This window comes from Epinephelus lanceolatus, chromosome 5, assembly GCF_041903045.1.
Source record: "Epinephelus lanceolatus isolate andai-2023 chromosome 5, ASM4190304v1, whole genome shotgun sequence".
NCBI lineage: Eukaryota > Metazoa > Chordata > Actinopteri > Perciformes > Serranidae > Epinephelus > Epinephelus lanceolatus.
In genome coordinates this window covers 48,868,304-48,883,642 of record NC_135738.1, presented here as the reverse complement: position 1 = coordinate 48,883,642, position 15,339 = coordinate 48,868,304, and the positions used below count along the sequence as shown (strand labels likewise).

The following is a 15,339-nucleotide window of genomic DNA, read 5'->3' as shown; positions in this document are numbered from 1 at the left end:
GTGGCCAGTAAGCCCCACATTTACACCACCAATCCATGCCTGCTCTGGGTCTCCCTGCAGCCCCTGGTTGCTCAGCAGCCTCAGCCTCTCTTCTTGCTCTCTCTTCTTCCAAAACCTGTAACTCTTCCTCTGTATATTCTGGCTTCTTCTCAACAAACTTGTTTTGATGACAGGAGTAACTGCACAAACATACGCTGTTTGAAATCACTCCGCCCAGCAAGTACTGTATGTCTGGAATGAAGTTCAGGCTGTGCATTTGGCTTCAAAACAACTCTGTCTCGTAATACTACATTATTTTTTCATAGCATGGTGAATGTGTAAGCTACAAGTTGTCCACTAGAGCGTTTTGGAGTCATGTGATGGTGTATTTTATTAGTTTTGAGGGAGAGAGGGGGCTTTACCATTCACCTCCATTTTGTGCGCTGAGTAGGAGGCAGCTCTGCCCCACCGATCTCAGAACAACAGGCACTGACAATTAAAGGTAATGTACCTACTCATATGACTATAGGGATTATTTTGACTGCTTGTCTCTGATATCTCGATTTTTTTAAAAAATTCTGATATTTACTTTGAAACCAATGCTATATTGCTGCATACTCTGTAGTTCTTATGCATAGAGCATGGCTGGCAGTGAATGCTTGAAAGACATAGCAACAGTAACCTAGGGGGGCGGGGCTGCTGGCCCCCCGTGGCGGCGCCGGAGAGCAAGGGTCAGAGCGACGATGAAGTCGTCCACGGAGGACCCTATTGAAATCGCGCTGGTTATTATTATTATTATTCCGAGAATCTCAAGCTCCTGACCTGATCAACTACATTTTGTGGCCACATGATGATCAAGTTGATGAATCTCCACAGTGACACACGTGTCCTGTCATGTTGCAGGCTGCCACAGCAGCGACTTTTCATCCTTCGCCACGGAACATCAACTTGGTATAAATCCTTGCACTGTCCGATTTGCTCAAAATTTCACGTGTGATGAGGGTCCACCCCTGAACGCACCTGGCCACATCTGGTTATGCTCATAGTGCCACCTGGTGGATGAACGAAACATTGCGTTTTTTCGCTCCTGCCAGGTTTTTTCTCCCTTCTCGCTTCGCGCCACAGCCCCCGCGTGCCTCAGGCCCCAGAGCATGCGGGAGCAAGGGCCCGATCACAGCTGCTTGCAGCGTTAATTATTATTATTATTCTTTACCCGACTTCGTGCCCCAATTTCGCCCCTTTCCCAAACTTGAAAATGCTTCTAACTTTCCACATTTGTCCGGCCACATCTGAAATTTGATATTTTTGGGGCGGTTGCACATGGTCGCCGCGAAATGCTGAAATAGCGCCCCCTACAAATTTTCAAAATACCCTCCCCATTGGGGTTAGTTTGTTGTAGGCAAACAAAATTTGGTACACACATGTATCATACCCAGATGCACAAAAAAGTCTCTTAACTTCATTGTAAAATCCCAACAGAAAGTTGGCCATTTTGTTTTGAATTTTTTCATTACAGCGATTTCCACAACTTCCATTTGAGCGAACTTGTCCAAGGGATTTCGTCTGATCGACTTCAAAGTTGGTACAGATCATCCTGAGAACATGCTGATCAAAAGTTATTAAAAACTTTTCACTAAGTCAAGGGGCGTGGCCGCTAGGCCGTGACAAATTTTGGTGACTTTTTGTTTTCTTGCCATCGAATTTCGAACGGCTCTCCCGCCCACATACTTGATCTCAGCAGCTTCAAACTTGCTGGACTTGATGATGGCGCCGCCCCGAACGCCCCAATATGTTAATATCCCACCTTACTCATAGTGCCCCCCGGTGGTAACAGGAAGTGACCAGTTTTTACTTTAATATGTACTAATGCCACAAACTTGGCCGCATCAACTTCATTTCACTTTTAATGCATGCAGAACAAGTTGGTGAAGCCACCTTATGGACGCTATGAAGCTACGTCTAATGGTGTCCATGTGGTGGCGTGGCGACTATCGATCCCTGGCCACTAAATACATTTGGCAATTTGATGGCTTCATTGACCTTATCTCCTCATGAAAATTGATACACAGGTCAAGAATGGCGAGCTCTTACATCTGATGAAAAAAAAAAAAAACCCTCCCCATAGGGTTTCTTTTGGAGTTGTAACATGAAAATTGGTACACATGTATATGTTGTCCAGACGCACATAAAAGTCTCTGGCACTAATGGTCTACTCCAAACAGGAAGTTGGCCATTTTGATTTTGACTTGTCATTTTGGCGTGATTTCCATATGTTGTATTTAAAGAAGTAGTCCTAGGGATTTCATCCAGTCGGCGTCAAATTTTTTAGAGATCATCCAGAGACCATGCTGATCAAAAGTTATTAAAAGCTTTTCTCTACGTTAAAGGGCGTGGCCGCTATGGTGCGTCCCTCACCACCAAATACGTTTGGCTTTTTGTTGGCTTCAGCGACCTCATATCCTCATGAAAATTGATGCACAGGTCAAGAATGGCAAGCTCTTACATCTGATAGGGGCGTCACCCATGGGGGGGACAAAATACCTCTATAGCGCCCCCTTGAATTTTTCAAACACCCCTCCCCTTAGGGTTTTTTTGGAGTTGAACCTATGAAAATTGGTACACATGTATATGTTGTCCAGACGCACATAAAAGTCTCTTGCACCAATGGTCTACTCCAGGAAACAGGAAGTTGGCCATTTTGATTTTGACTTGTCATTTTGGCGTGATTTCCACATGTTGTATTTTAACAAACTAGTCCTAGGGATTTCATCCAATCGACTTCAAATTTTTTAGAGATCATCGAGAGACCATGTTGATCAAAAGTTGTGCTCTGCATGTCTGTAGGTCAAGGGGCATGGCCGCTATGGCGCTGCCAGTTTTGATCCATCGCCATGCATATTCAAGCAGCTCTCTCTCCCACATAATTCATCCAAACTGCTTCAAATTTTCTGTACATGATAAGAGCCCTGCCCTCAACGCCTCCATATGCTCGTAGGCAATCTTGCTCATGCAGCCCCCTTGCGGAAACAGGGAACATCCTGATCAAATTCCTGAACCACCTAAACTGTTCCCTTTTGATACACAGGAGCAGCAGCTCCACTCCAATCTCCCTCTGGATGCCTGAAGTCCTCACCTTATTCCTAAGGTTGAGCCCAGCCACCCTACAGGGGAAACTAATTTCGCCCGCTTGTATCCCCAGTGTTATTCTTTCAGAAACTACCCAAAGCTCATTACCATAGGTGATAGTTTGGCTGTAGATGGACCGGTAAATGGAGAGCTGTATCTTCCCGCTTGGCTCCCTCTTCATCACGATAGTAAGGTACCATGCCTACATCACTGCTGATGTCATGCCAAACCACCTGTCCCTCTCATGCTCCATTTAACCTCAGTCATGGTCAAGATCCCAAGATACTTAAATTTCATTGCTTGGGGCAGTAACTCTCTCTCTCCCAACTCATAGGAGGCAATCCACTGTTTTCTGGCAAAGAACCATGGCCTCAGAGTTAGAGATACCGGATGGCTTGTAGCAATGACCCCAGTACCCTGTATTCCCGTATTCCCACAGTATCCCCCACAGGACTCCACAAGGTATGTGGTCACTGGCTTCTCCAACTCCACAAAACTCAAGTAGACTGGGAAAACTCCCATGACCCATCCAGCAGGCCTGCAAAGGTCAAGACCTGGTCCACAGTTCAACGGACAGGACGGAATCCACATTGCTTCTCCTCAATACGAGCTTGACACTCACAGAGCTTCCTTTCCAGCACCATTGAATAAGCTTTAACTCTGATAATAGGATCACTCTCTGGTTCCCTTTTTTTAAAATGGGAGCCACCATTCTGGTCTGCCACTCCACAGGCACTGTACCCATTCTCCATGTGACACTGAAAAAGTGTGTCAGCCAAGACAACCCACCAATGTCCACAACCTTCAGCATCTCAGGGCAAATCTCATCCACACCTGACACCTCCCCACCAAAGAGCTTTTTTGACTACCTCAGCGACCTTTGCCAGGAATATGGATGAGGCTCTCTGTGAGTCTTCGGACCCTGTCTCCTCCATGGAGGACTTTCTGGTCCTCAAAGTGTTTCTACAGCCTTACAATATCTCCAGCCTGGGTCACCATTTCTCCTCTTTTGCCAAAAACAGTCTGAGACAAGCCCTGCTATGCCTTCCTGAGGCATCTCACTGTTTGCCAAAGTTTGTTGAGACCAACCAAAATGTCCTTCTCCATAGCATCCCTGAAGTCCTTCCATACCTAGGCCCCCCAATACTTATCTGCTGCTTCAGGAGACCCCCTGGGCCGACCAAGCCTGAAAGGCTTCCTTCTTTAGCCTGACAGCCTCCTTATTGCTGGTGTCTACCAGTGGATACTTAGGTTTTCACGAAAACAGGCACAAACAACCTTCTGACTACAACTTTTGACAGCCACCTCAACAGTAGAGGCTTTGAACATGGACCACACGGATTCCATTTCTCCAACCTCCCGTGGGATGCAAAAAAAATTCTTCAAGATGTGGGAGTTGAAGACCTTGCAGACAAGGGACTCAGCCAAACGTTCCCAGCTCACATTTACTACATGTTTGCCCAGGAGATCTGCCCAGGAGCCTCCCCTGCCATTTAAGCCAACTCAGCGTTAGCTGGTGATGAGTTGACAGCCCTTCTCCCCTCTTCACTTCAATCTCCAAGATGCACAGCCAGGGATCTGATAATCCAACCATAAAGTTGATCATCAGTCTTTCGCTTTGGGTGTTCTGTTACAAAGTAAACTTATGAACCAACCTATGCTTGAACATGGTGTTTGTTATGGCCAATCCACGACTAGCAAAGAAATACAACAAATAAAATACCCTTAGGATCATCATCACCTCCATCAAGATTTCTCCTCTGTTGCCCACGTGATTGTTGACGTACCCCAGCAGAACTATAGGGTACCTCTTCCAGGACACCCCCCAGAGACTCCAAGATGGCAGGGTACTCTGAACTGCTGTTTGGTCAGAGACTTGTCAAAGACTTCCTGTCAGGGATTCACACTTGCATCAAAGCAATGGCTGTTCCTCCTGAACAACAGCATCGCACTACAGCCACCTCTGCATGGTGTAATGTTATAGCAGTTATCCACAGCAGGATGCCGAGCAGCTGTGTCTCAGGAGGTAGAGGGGATCATCCACTAATCGAAAGATTGATGGTTTGATCCCCCGCTCCTCCAGTCTGCATGTCAAAGTGAATTGAACCCCTAACTACTCTGTGTGAGTGTATGAATGTTTGACTCAGTAGTGGATGACACCTTGTGTGGTAGCCTCAGACACCAATATGTGAATGAGCGTAATTTTGACTCTGTAGTGTAAAAGCGCTTTGAGTGGTCAAAAGACTAGAAAGGTGCTGTTCAAGTCCATTTACCAAGCCTTACTCTGGCTCTTACTACCTTAACTGTGGGTTGCATTCAATTTTGTGCGTATGATATTAGGGCTGGGGTATTAAATATTATAGCTATTATATTGATATAGTTTTTAATGGTTTTCTGGAGGGCTGAATTGTATATTTCTGTACAATTTTTTTGGTGTCTTTGTCTTATGGTTTTGATGCCTGATATGATGTGTGGGTAATGGTTGTTGATGAAGAACGGGAGTCTGTGTGCCACTTTCAGTGCTTTTTTGTTTGTAGGTGTTTCAGTTGGTTGTCAGAGATGGTGATCCAGACGGGGACAGAATATTCAAAGAGTGATTGGGTGTATGTATGTGTGGTGAAGACTTGGATAACTGTAGAGAGTGATGCACCATGCTTTCCACAGAGGGCTTTGAGATGATTGAGTCTATTGTTTGCTTTTTGTTCCAGGTTATTGATGTCTTTTGTCCAGGTCATGTTGATTTGGAACGTTACCCCAAGGAATGCTGCTGTGATACTGATGTTTATTTTTTTGTGTGAGGTTGACATTGTTGTTGTTTGACTGCATATGTGGGTGTTTGGTGAAGAGGGCACATTGTGTCTTGGCAGGGCTGAGTTTGCCTCTCCACATTTTTGACCAGTGATGAATTTGTGAAGTTTCTTGTCTGCTAGTTTTTGACATTTGGTGTTGGACTTGTAACAAAAATCATCTGCAAACTGTGAAACATTTGCTATGGTAGCTGGGAGGTAGTAGATTTCAGAGATGTATAACAGAAATGGACTTAAAGCTGCACCCTGCGGAACTCCTGCTTGGGGGGTGAAAGGTGTTGAGATGGCAATGGCTACTTTGACTTTGATTTGTCAGTTATTGAGAAAGCTTGAGTTGATGGATTGGGTGGCTTTTGGGAAATTGAGATTTGAATCTGGAAGCCTGTGTCTGAGTTTGTTGTGCCATACTTTATCAAATGCTTTTTCAATATCAAAGAAGATTGCAAGGGTTATTTCTTTGTTGTTGAAGTCCCTGTAGATGTCATCTGATAATCAGAGTATGTTATATGTGGTGGCTCTTCCTTTTCTGAAACTGGCTTGGTGAATTCCTAGGAAACCCACTGATTTGATGTGGTTGGTGAGGCATGAGGTGAGTACTCTTAAAAAGAAAAGCGGATGCTGTCATATGCCTCCTATATATACTGTAAACTCCACACTTTAACAGATAGGCATGTTCTGACTGGGCAGCTAAGTTTATGCAAATTTCAGTAGGCAAATGCGTGCTTGTGATTGGAGGAGAGTATTGCCCATAGAGTCCAGTTGAGGGTTTTGGCTTTGCCAATAGAACTAGGGTCACAATATTTTACCCTTCATTTTCTGACAAGCACTTTGTGGAGTAGAAATGCCATATGTAGATGTTGTGTGTGTTGTCTGTTCTTTTATATACAAAAGATATGATACTAAAATTAAGAAATAACGTAAATTCATTATTATATTTACTAATAGGCCATTTACAGGTGTAACACTTCAAGTAAACACTGATAGTTCACTTCTTTGGTTTACAAATGATCCTATCTTCCTAAAATCACGTTTTTACAGTGCTTGTAATAGTGCTGCATCTTGCACACATTCAACAGTGTTGCACATACAGAGAAGACTAGTGTGCTTATAACAGGCAGTTAGTTACCAGTCAGGATGTTAATGCTTTGCTAACAAGCTAACATAGCTTAGCCTTGAAATCAGTCATGTGTAGCAAACAAATTAGCCTCATCATTTTCATTTTCATTTTGTCAGTCTTTAAAAATGTAGAAATGTTCATTCAAGTAGCATGTCATGGTTGCTTTTCAGGTTGCTTTTCAGCTGTTTAATAACCATTTTTTGCTGTCAGAAGCCATCAAAACTATCTGAAATGGCATTTGACTTATTAGAAAGTTGTATTTTAGAGTGGTTACTAGGCTGACTCATTCCAACACCATGGATAAAATACTCCCCTTGGGTGTTACATAATGAACAATTGGTGAGCCTCTATTGATTCTAGCATTTTGAGTGTGCATGTTTGTGCCCATAGGTGTGTGTGTGTGTGTGTGTGTGTGCGCGCGTGCATGATAACATACTGTAATTTTATTTTTGTGTGCATATCCACTTTATGTCATTCTCTCCAGCAGCCCAAATGTGCAGTCTGTGTTTTGAGCTGAAATAGTGGAGGCCTATATCAGGCCCACTGGGAAGTGGACTCTGTTTGGGAACCCCTCAGAACTTGCTGAAGGTGTCCGCATTACTTTACCAAACAAGGCTTGCTGAGAAGCTCTCGGTTATATGTTCACAGTTATGTTGTGCCTTCCTCAGGAGTTTTAACATGACAAACATGCTGTGTTCCTCTGGTGTGCAGTCAGAAGATGTCATTATTGAGATTTGTGCATTGCTAATACTGTCAATGCTCTTTGTGTCTTTTTCTCTCCAGTCATTTAGAGGAGGTGGTGTTTGCCTGTGGATGTGAGATTCGTTGGCTGCAGCTATGGCAACAGAGAGAAGAGGCAGGGCTTGGCAGCCAACAGTTATACTGTGCTGATGGCTACACAGAGGGTATTAGAAGGATGGCAGGAAGAAAGATACTGCTGCAGGATATGAACATCAGCAGCTGTGGTAAGTTTGGAGTGGGAAAATTAGCACAAACATACAGATCTGATGTGCACCCTCAAAATAACCATTTGTATAGCAATTACTCACCCTGTGTCATATTGAATTCATGAAGAAAACATTGTTCGCGCATGCCTCCAGTGAACAAAGAATCTTAAAAGAAACATCTTAATGAACTGAAATCGTTCTGTATTCAACAACAGCAAAACTATATCAAAACATCCATTTACAAACTGTCACACAACTGATGCAATATAATCCAAATCTCATTTAAGGGTGGCTGTGGCTCAGGAGATAGAGCACGTTGTCCACAATTAGAAGATAGGCTGTTTGATTCCCGGCTGCTCTAGTCCGCATGTCAAAGCATCCTTGAGCAAGATACCAACCACCAAACTGCTCCTGATGTCTGTTCCATTGGAGATTAATTTTGGTAAAAACTGAGTAGCAGGTAGCACCCTGTATGGTAGCCTATGGTATCAATGAGTGTGTGAATAGGTGAATGTGACTTGTAGTGTGAAAAGTGCTTTGATTGTTTGGAAGAAAGAAAAAGCAGTATGCAAGTGCAAGTCCATTCACCACTTATCCACTTGCATGCTTATACAGCCCTTTCTGAAGAGGAACCAAACTTAAAGTGAAGCTTATTTATGCTCTCTTCAAAACCAGACTCCATTGACAAAAACAGCAATTTTTTCCTGGCTGAACATGAGAGCTGCTAGTCTTGTGCTGCTTCGATCTGTAGTATGTTTGTGTGACTGTGTGACTTTGCTGAATCCGAATTAACCTTTTAAAACACCAAAATCAGACTGGACTGGGTTGTCAACAGGATAAATTAGACTTGGATTATACTACACCAGCTATGTGAGTTTGTATACAAACTTTTTGATGTAGTTTTGCTGTTGTAAATGCAGACTCTTTTTATTTCAGTTCATCAAGATATTTCTTTTTAGACCCCTTTTACTGAAGTTCGTTAAGGCTTTTCTCCTTTCTTGGATTTTTCATTCAATGGAGGCATGTGAGAAAAAAAAAGTGTTTGCATCACAAATTCACCATAATGCAGGGTGAGTAACTAATGAACAAATGGTCATTGTGGGGGTGTAGTATTTCTTTAATGATGGAGAATTCTGACAGCAGATAATGGCTTTTGTCTTAATACTGATTTCATGATAGACTGACATTACTCTCAAATTTTATTGTTTTAAATAAGTCTTATGAAAAAAAATAAAAATAAATTGTTAATCCATCTGTTAGTACATTGTGACTTCCCTACTTTGTCTGTGCCTCTCAGCTCCAAGCCCATTAGTTTCTACTTCAATTTTAAGAAATAGTTCACAAATATTTAATTTCGGTCTTTATGGGAGGAATTATATTTTGTCTCACGCTCTCTCTCTCTCGCTCTCTTTCTCTCAGACCTGCCAGATATTAGCGTCAGCCATAGCAACCTTACTGTTGTCGAGGGTGATCGAGTAACAGCAATCTGTAACGGCTCTGGATCACCGTTACCTGAGGTGGACTGGCCTGTCAATGGCTTACACTCCATCAATGCACAAGAGGTAGGGAGGCCACACAAACACATAAATTCACACACATCTTGGAAAACACAATGCTAGACTTAAGAGTGTTACATTTTTCATGTGATACTATCAAGCTGCTGGCAGTTACTGTAACAATAGGAACTACTGTTAGAAACTGTTGTTTAGTTCCGTGTTGCAACCGGACATGTCATTGTGTGATACCCCCTGAGTTACTAGACCGAGTTGTAGGTACTTCACACCGAAGTTTTATTAAAGTTTATAACCTGGTTGGGTGGAAACACTTGGTACGCTTCTTGTGAGTAACAAACAAGACTTTAACATGGTGGCAGCAGAGCGGTATAGGACACGATCTGAAGTATAGGTGTGTACTTTCTCCAAAGACACCACCCATACTAAATGTAAACTGGTCAAATGAAAATGGCAAAACAGTGTTAGCAAGTTACTCACTCAGTTACTTATCATTCACATACATTAAGTTATGTCTAGGGGGTAATTGGCCGTTTTTGACTAGTTTGCATTTACCTTTAAATTTCACCTTAAAAAAACTGTTTACCTTGCCTTGTTTGGTATCATTCTTTTCAGCACAACCTCACCTGTGTGACTTTACAGTTATTTTTTCATTTTGACATACTGTATTAACACACTGGACCTAAAATCACATAAAAAACATAAAATCCGAGTAGGAAAAAGTTAGATTTTTTACTGTGAAAACCACAAACATGTCTAACAAACCATTTGTGTAACTTAGAATAAAAATATAAATTGTAAACTTCAAAAACATATGTCCTAATTTAGCAAACAACAACATTATATATAACTATTTACATTAAAATGCAAGCAATGCCTCAGGCGTTTTTTGAACAACTATTTACAAAACAATCAGATGTCACACAAATTATTGGTCAAAGGGAAAAATGCCAGCACTCACAAATGTCCTTTTGGTAAATTTAATAAACCAACTTGGGTGGCAGTACCAGAAACACAGACATTTTGACAGAAAGTCTTCTTCTTCATAGAAGAAGACTTTCTGTCAAAAAGTCTTCTTCTTCATAGAAGAAGACTTTCTGTCAAAATGTCTGTGTTTGTCGCTGTTTTTGGCCATGCACCTTTCTAGGGGATTTATTTTGAGAGTGCTTGCTTTTCTCCTACGTGATTTTACACAAATTATTTGTGCCACTCTGAAAAACAGTTCCTGTCCACCACAACACACTACAGGAGGAGGACACAACAGTAGGACAACAGGAGGAGTGACACACACTGTGTGGCTTTGCTGCCTGAGCAAACGGAGATCCGGACCTGGTGGGCGTGCCCTGCCACACCGTCCGCTCCTCTGTGCGGACCTCCGAGTACTACTCAATGCGGTCATTGGAGGCTCATTTTCCTCTCTCCTCTTCCAAAACACAATACACCACACACTAAGTATACACTCCAAACACGCTAAACGTCACAAATCCCAACTCTATCTGTGATCGCGATCGCTGTCTCTCTCGCTGCCATCACTCCCACAACTTCCCCCTCTCCCCCAGGAACAAATGATGTGTGTTGCCATACAATTTTGTGATTGGTTGACGTGGTGCATTTTTCAACCAATAGGAAAGGGGGTGTCTTTTTTTTTTTGTTTTTTTTGCTGTTGGCTTCAGCACTTTCGTCGGGCCGAACGGCCCGTTTTTACCGTTTCTTCCTGCATCAAACGCGGATCAAACGTGACAAAAATATTCAGGAAAATCATGGCGTTTATTATTTATCATGAGTCCGGTTTTATATGGCCTATCAAGATGATTTAAAAAGTGGTACAAAGTTTGAAGTTTGCACTTTCCACACAAAATGAAACGGAGACTCAGCGAGGCTGCGTATTGCTGCTAGGTCGTCTCAAATCGGTCACGTGATTTTGACGCGCCGGCGCCGTTCTGGACCGCACAGGGTTAAGTACTCAACAGAAGAGGGGATGAGCCTCATTACAACCTTCACACCCTGCAGCTCTGAACTAACCTGAAGAAACAACATGTCAAGAAGATAACTCTGCTGTGATTACTGTAACAAGATACTGGGTAACATGCAACTGCTACTCATGCACAGTGTTGGGCAGTAACGCGTTACAGTAACGTCGTTAGTTTTGGCAGTAACTAATACTCTAACGCGTTAGTTTTTAGATTCAGTAACTCAGTTACCGTTATCAAACGGTGTGTTACTCCGTTATTTTTGGCCAGGTTTTAATAAAACGGTTTGCAGCATGCAGTATTCCTTCACAAACTGTAGTTCCCTTTCACTAAAACACTTTAGCCCTAAACAATAAAAGATAGTCAAGTCAGATTGAGGTATATGAACAATTCTTACCAGAGCATCTTAATGAAACACATCTCTCACCATCTCTGAAGTCACTGTCGACCAGCTGGCCTCACCGCAGTGCTGTACATTAAGCGGTAGCGCTTCTCTAGATTTGTAGTCCCAGTAACGTTATATCCAGTGACATGATATCCATTGTTATACCGAGGAAGCTTTTGTTGTGGACAAACAATGTCTGCGGTGGGTGACAGACTCGACATCATTATGTAGCTCTTCAAATGTTCTCTTTAGCTCATTTTCCATATTTGTATCCAAGTACCGTAGTTATAAAACATTTAGCTGCCTGACAGCGAGTGACTCCACTGAAATTGCAGGTTACAGTCACAATTTACATCCATGTCTGTCCAGACTCATATGTAGCCATGACAGTAGACACTGCTTTGAATATGGATGTTGCTGCAAAGAAGCTAAAAAGTCTAAAACATGGATGCTACACAGAGAGAAGAGCTCTACAATCAATCAATCAATCAATCAATCAATCAATTTTATTCATAAGCCCAATATCACAAATCACAATTTGCCTCACAGGGCTTTACAACATACGACATCCCTCTGTCCTTTGGACCCTCGCAGCGGATAAGGAAAAACTCCCCCCAAAAAAACCTTTAACGGGGAAAAAAATGGTAGAAACCTCAGGAAGAGCAACTGAGGAGGGATCCCTCTTCCACGGACAGTGGAATAGATGTCGTACAGAACAGATCAACATAATAAATTAACAGTAATCCATATGACACAATGAGACAGAAAGAGAGACAAAGAGAGATGCGGGACAGATGGTAATGAAGCTCCCGACAACATTAATGAAAGTAATAAAATTATAATTATTATTACAGCTATTGTGGTACAATAAGTTGAAAGTATATATTAATATATGATAGCGTATATATGTGCCAATAGTCATGTGTATAATAACGGTAGAGGTATGGCTAATGATAACAGTGGCAGCAGGAGGCATCAGGCAGGACCACGGCAGCAGCACAACCACACACGTCACACTATCCAGGCACCGCTGTGATATAAGTCAACCTTCGAGACAGTGGAGCACAAAGGCTCCAGAAAAGAAGCCGAGTTAGTGACATGCAGTATGGCCGAGTTAGCAAGATGCAGCTACAGGTCATGAGTGTTAACAAAGGGGAGAGAGAGAGATAAGGACAGAAGGTGCTCGGTGTATTATAGGAGGTCCCCCGGCAGGCTAGGCCTAAGTCAGCCTAACTAGGGGCTGGTACAAGGCAAGCCTGAGCCAGCCCTAATTATAAGGTTCATTAAAGAGGAAAGTCTTAAGTCTAGTCTTGAATGTGGAGATGGTGTCTCCCTCCCGGACCGCAACAGGAAGATGATTCCACAGGAGAGGAGCCTGATAGCTGAAGGCTCTGGCTCCTGATCTACTTTTGGTAACTTTAGGGACCATAAGTAAACCTGCATTCTCAGAGCGCAGTGTTCTGGTGGGATAATAAGGCACTATGAGCTCTCTAAGATGTGACGGAGCCTGACCATTTAGAGCTTTATAAGTTAACAGTAGGATTTTAAATTCAATTCTGGATTTTACAGGGAGCCAGTGCAGAGAAGCTAAAACAAGAGAAATATGATCTTGTTTCTTAGTTCCTGTTAGTACACGTGCTGCTGCTTTCTGAATTAGCTGGAGAGTTTTTAAAGACTTATTAAAGCTACCTGATAATAGGGACTTACAGTAATCCAGCCTAGAGGTAACAAAAGCGTGGACCAATTTTTCTGCATCTTTTCATGTCAGGATAGGCCAAATTTTCGCAATATTACGCAGATGAAAAAACCATCAGGTTTGTTTTAAATGGAAGTTAAAAGACAAATCTTGGTCAAATATTACTCCGAGATTTCTTACAGTAGTGCTACAGGCCAGAGCAATGCCATCTAGAGAAACTATGTCATCAGATAAAGAGTCTCTGAGTTGTTTGGGGCCAAGAACAATAACTTCACTTTTATCTGAATTTAAGATAAGGAAATTGGTGCTCATCCAGGTTTTTATGTCTTTAAGGCAATTATGTAGTTTAGTTAGTTGATTAGTTTCTTCTGGCTCCATCGATAAATACAATTATGTAATAATGTTACCTAAGGGAAGCATATATAGAGTGAATAGGATTGGTCCGAGCACAGAACCTTGAGGAACTCCAAAACAAATTTTAGTATGTAAGGATGACTCATCATGAACGTGAACAAACTGAAAACGATCAGATAAATAAGATTTAAACCAGCTTAGTGCAGAACCTTTTAAGACAGTTAAATGTTCCAGTCTCTGTAGCAGAAATTGAGTCAAATGCCGCACTAAGATCTAATAAAACAAGTACAGAGACGAGTCCTTTGTCTGAAGCAATCAGAAGATCATTTGTAATTTTAGGAAGTGCTGTCTCAGTGCTATGATGGACTCTAAATCCTGACTGAAATTCTTCAAATAAATTATTATCATGAGAAAATCACACAGCTGGTCTGTGACTACTTTCTCAAGGATCTCTGAAGGAAAGGGAAGATTAGATATTGGTCTATTGTTGGCTAACACCTCTGGATCAAGAGTGGGCTTTTTTAGGAGAGGTTTAATTACAGCTACCTTAAAAGACTGTGGTACATAGCCTGTTAATAAAGATGTATTGATCAAGTCTAATAAGTTAGTGTTAACTAAAGGTAAGACTTTCTTAAGTAGCCTAGTTGGGATGGGGTCTAAGAGACACGTTGATGATTTAGATGACGAAATCACTGCGGTCAGTTGTTGAGGAGAAATTGGCGAGAAGCAATCTAAAACTATATTAGGTCTTACAGCTGTGTTTGAAGGCAGATAGGTACTATCTGAGGACAGGAGGTCATGAATTTTGCCTCTAGTAGTTAGAATTTTGTCATTAAAAAAGCTCATAAAATCATTACTGCTAAGGACTAAAGGAATACAAGGCTCAATAGAGCTGTGACTCTCAGTCAGCCTGGCTACAGTGCTGAAAAGAAACCTGGGGTTGTTCTTATTTTCTTCTATTAAAGCTGAGTACAAGTTTGCTCTGGCATAGTGGAGGCCCCTCTTATACGTTTTGAGTCAGTCTGCCCAGACTAAACGAGATTCTTCCAGTTTGGTCAATCGCCAATTCCTTACAAATTTTCGCAATATTTGTTTTAACTTACGGGTTTGAGAGTTATACCAAGGAGCGAACTTTCTTTGCTTTGTTCACTTCTTTTTAAGAGGTGCTACAGAGTCGAGTGTTGTTAGCAGCGAGCCTACGGCGCTATCGATAAGATGATCAATTCCGGAGAGTTTAAAGTCGGTAGGGGAAACCCCTGTTACTGAAGGACATGGTATTAAATTTAATGACGAAGGAGTCATCTCCTTAAACTTTGCGAAGGCACTATCTGATAAACATCTGGTATAGTAACTGTTGCTGAGTGGCGTGTAATCAGGTAAAAAGAAATCAAAAGTAATCAAATAATGATCCGAGGCACACCGAGGCAACATTAATTTTAGTGACCTT

At 42.1% G+C, this 15,339-nt stretch overlaps 1 protein-coding gene across 2 annotated transcripts in view; it reads left to right on the top strand.

Annotated features, from left to right (window-relative positions):
• The window catches only part of LOC117251295 (NT-3 growth factor receptor-like), a 666,479-nt gene that overhangs the window by 244,420 nt on the left and 406,720 nt on the right, over positions 1-15,339 (top strand). For both annotated transcript variants that reach the window (XM_033617466.2, XM_078168297.1), the window contains exons 5-6: positions 7,813-7,994; positions 9,396-9,538. In XM_033617466.2, the coding sequence (XP_033473357.2) occupies positions 7,813-7,994; positions 9,396-9,538 (325 nt within the window). The remainder of the gene's footprint in view (positions 1-7,812; positions 7,995-9,395; positions 9,539-15,339) is intronic.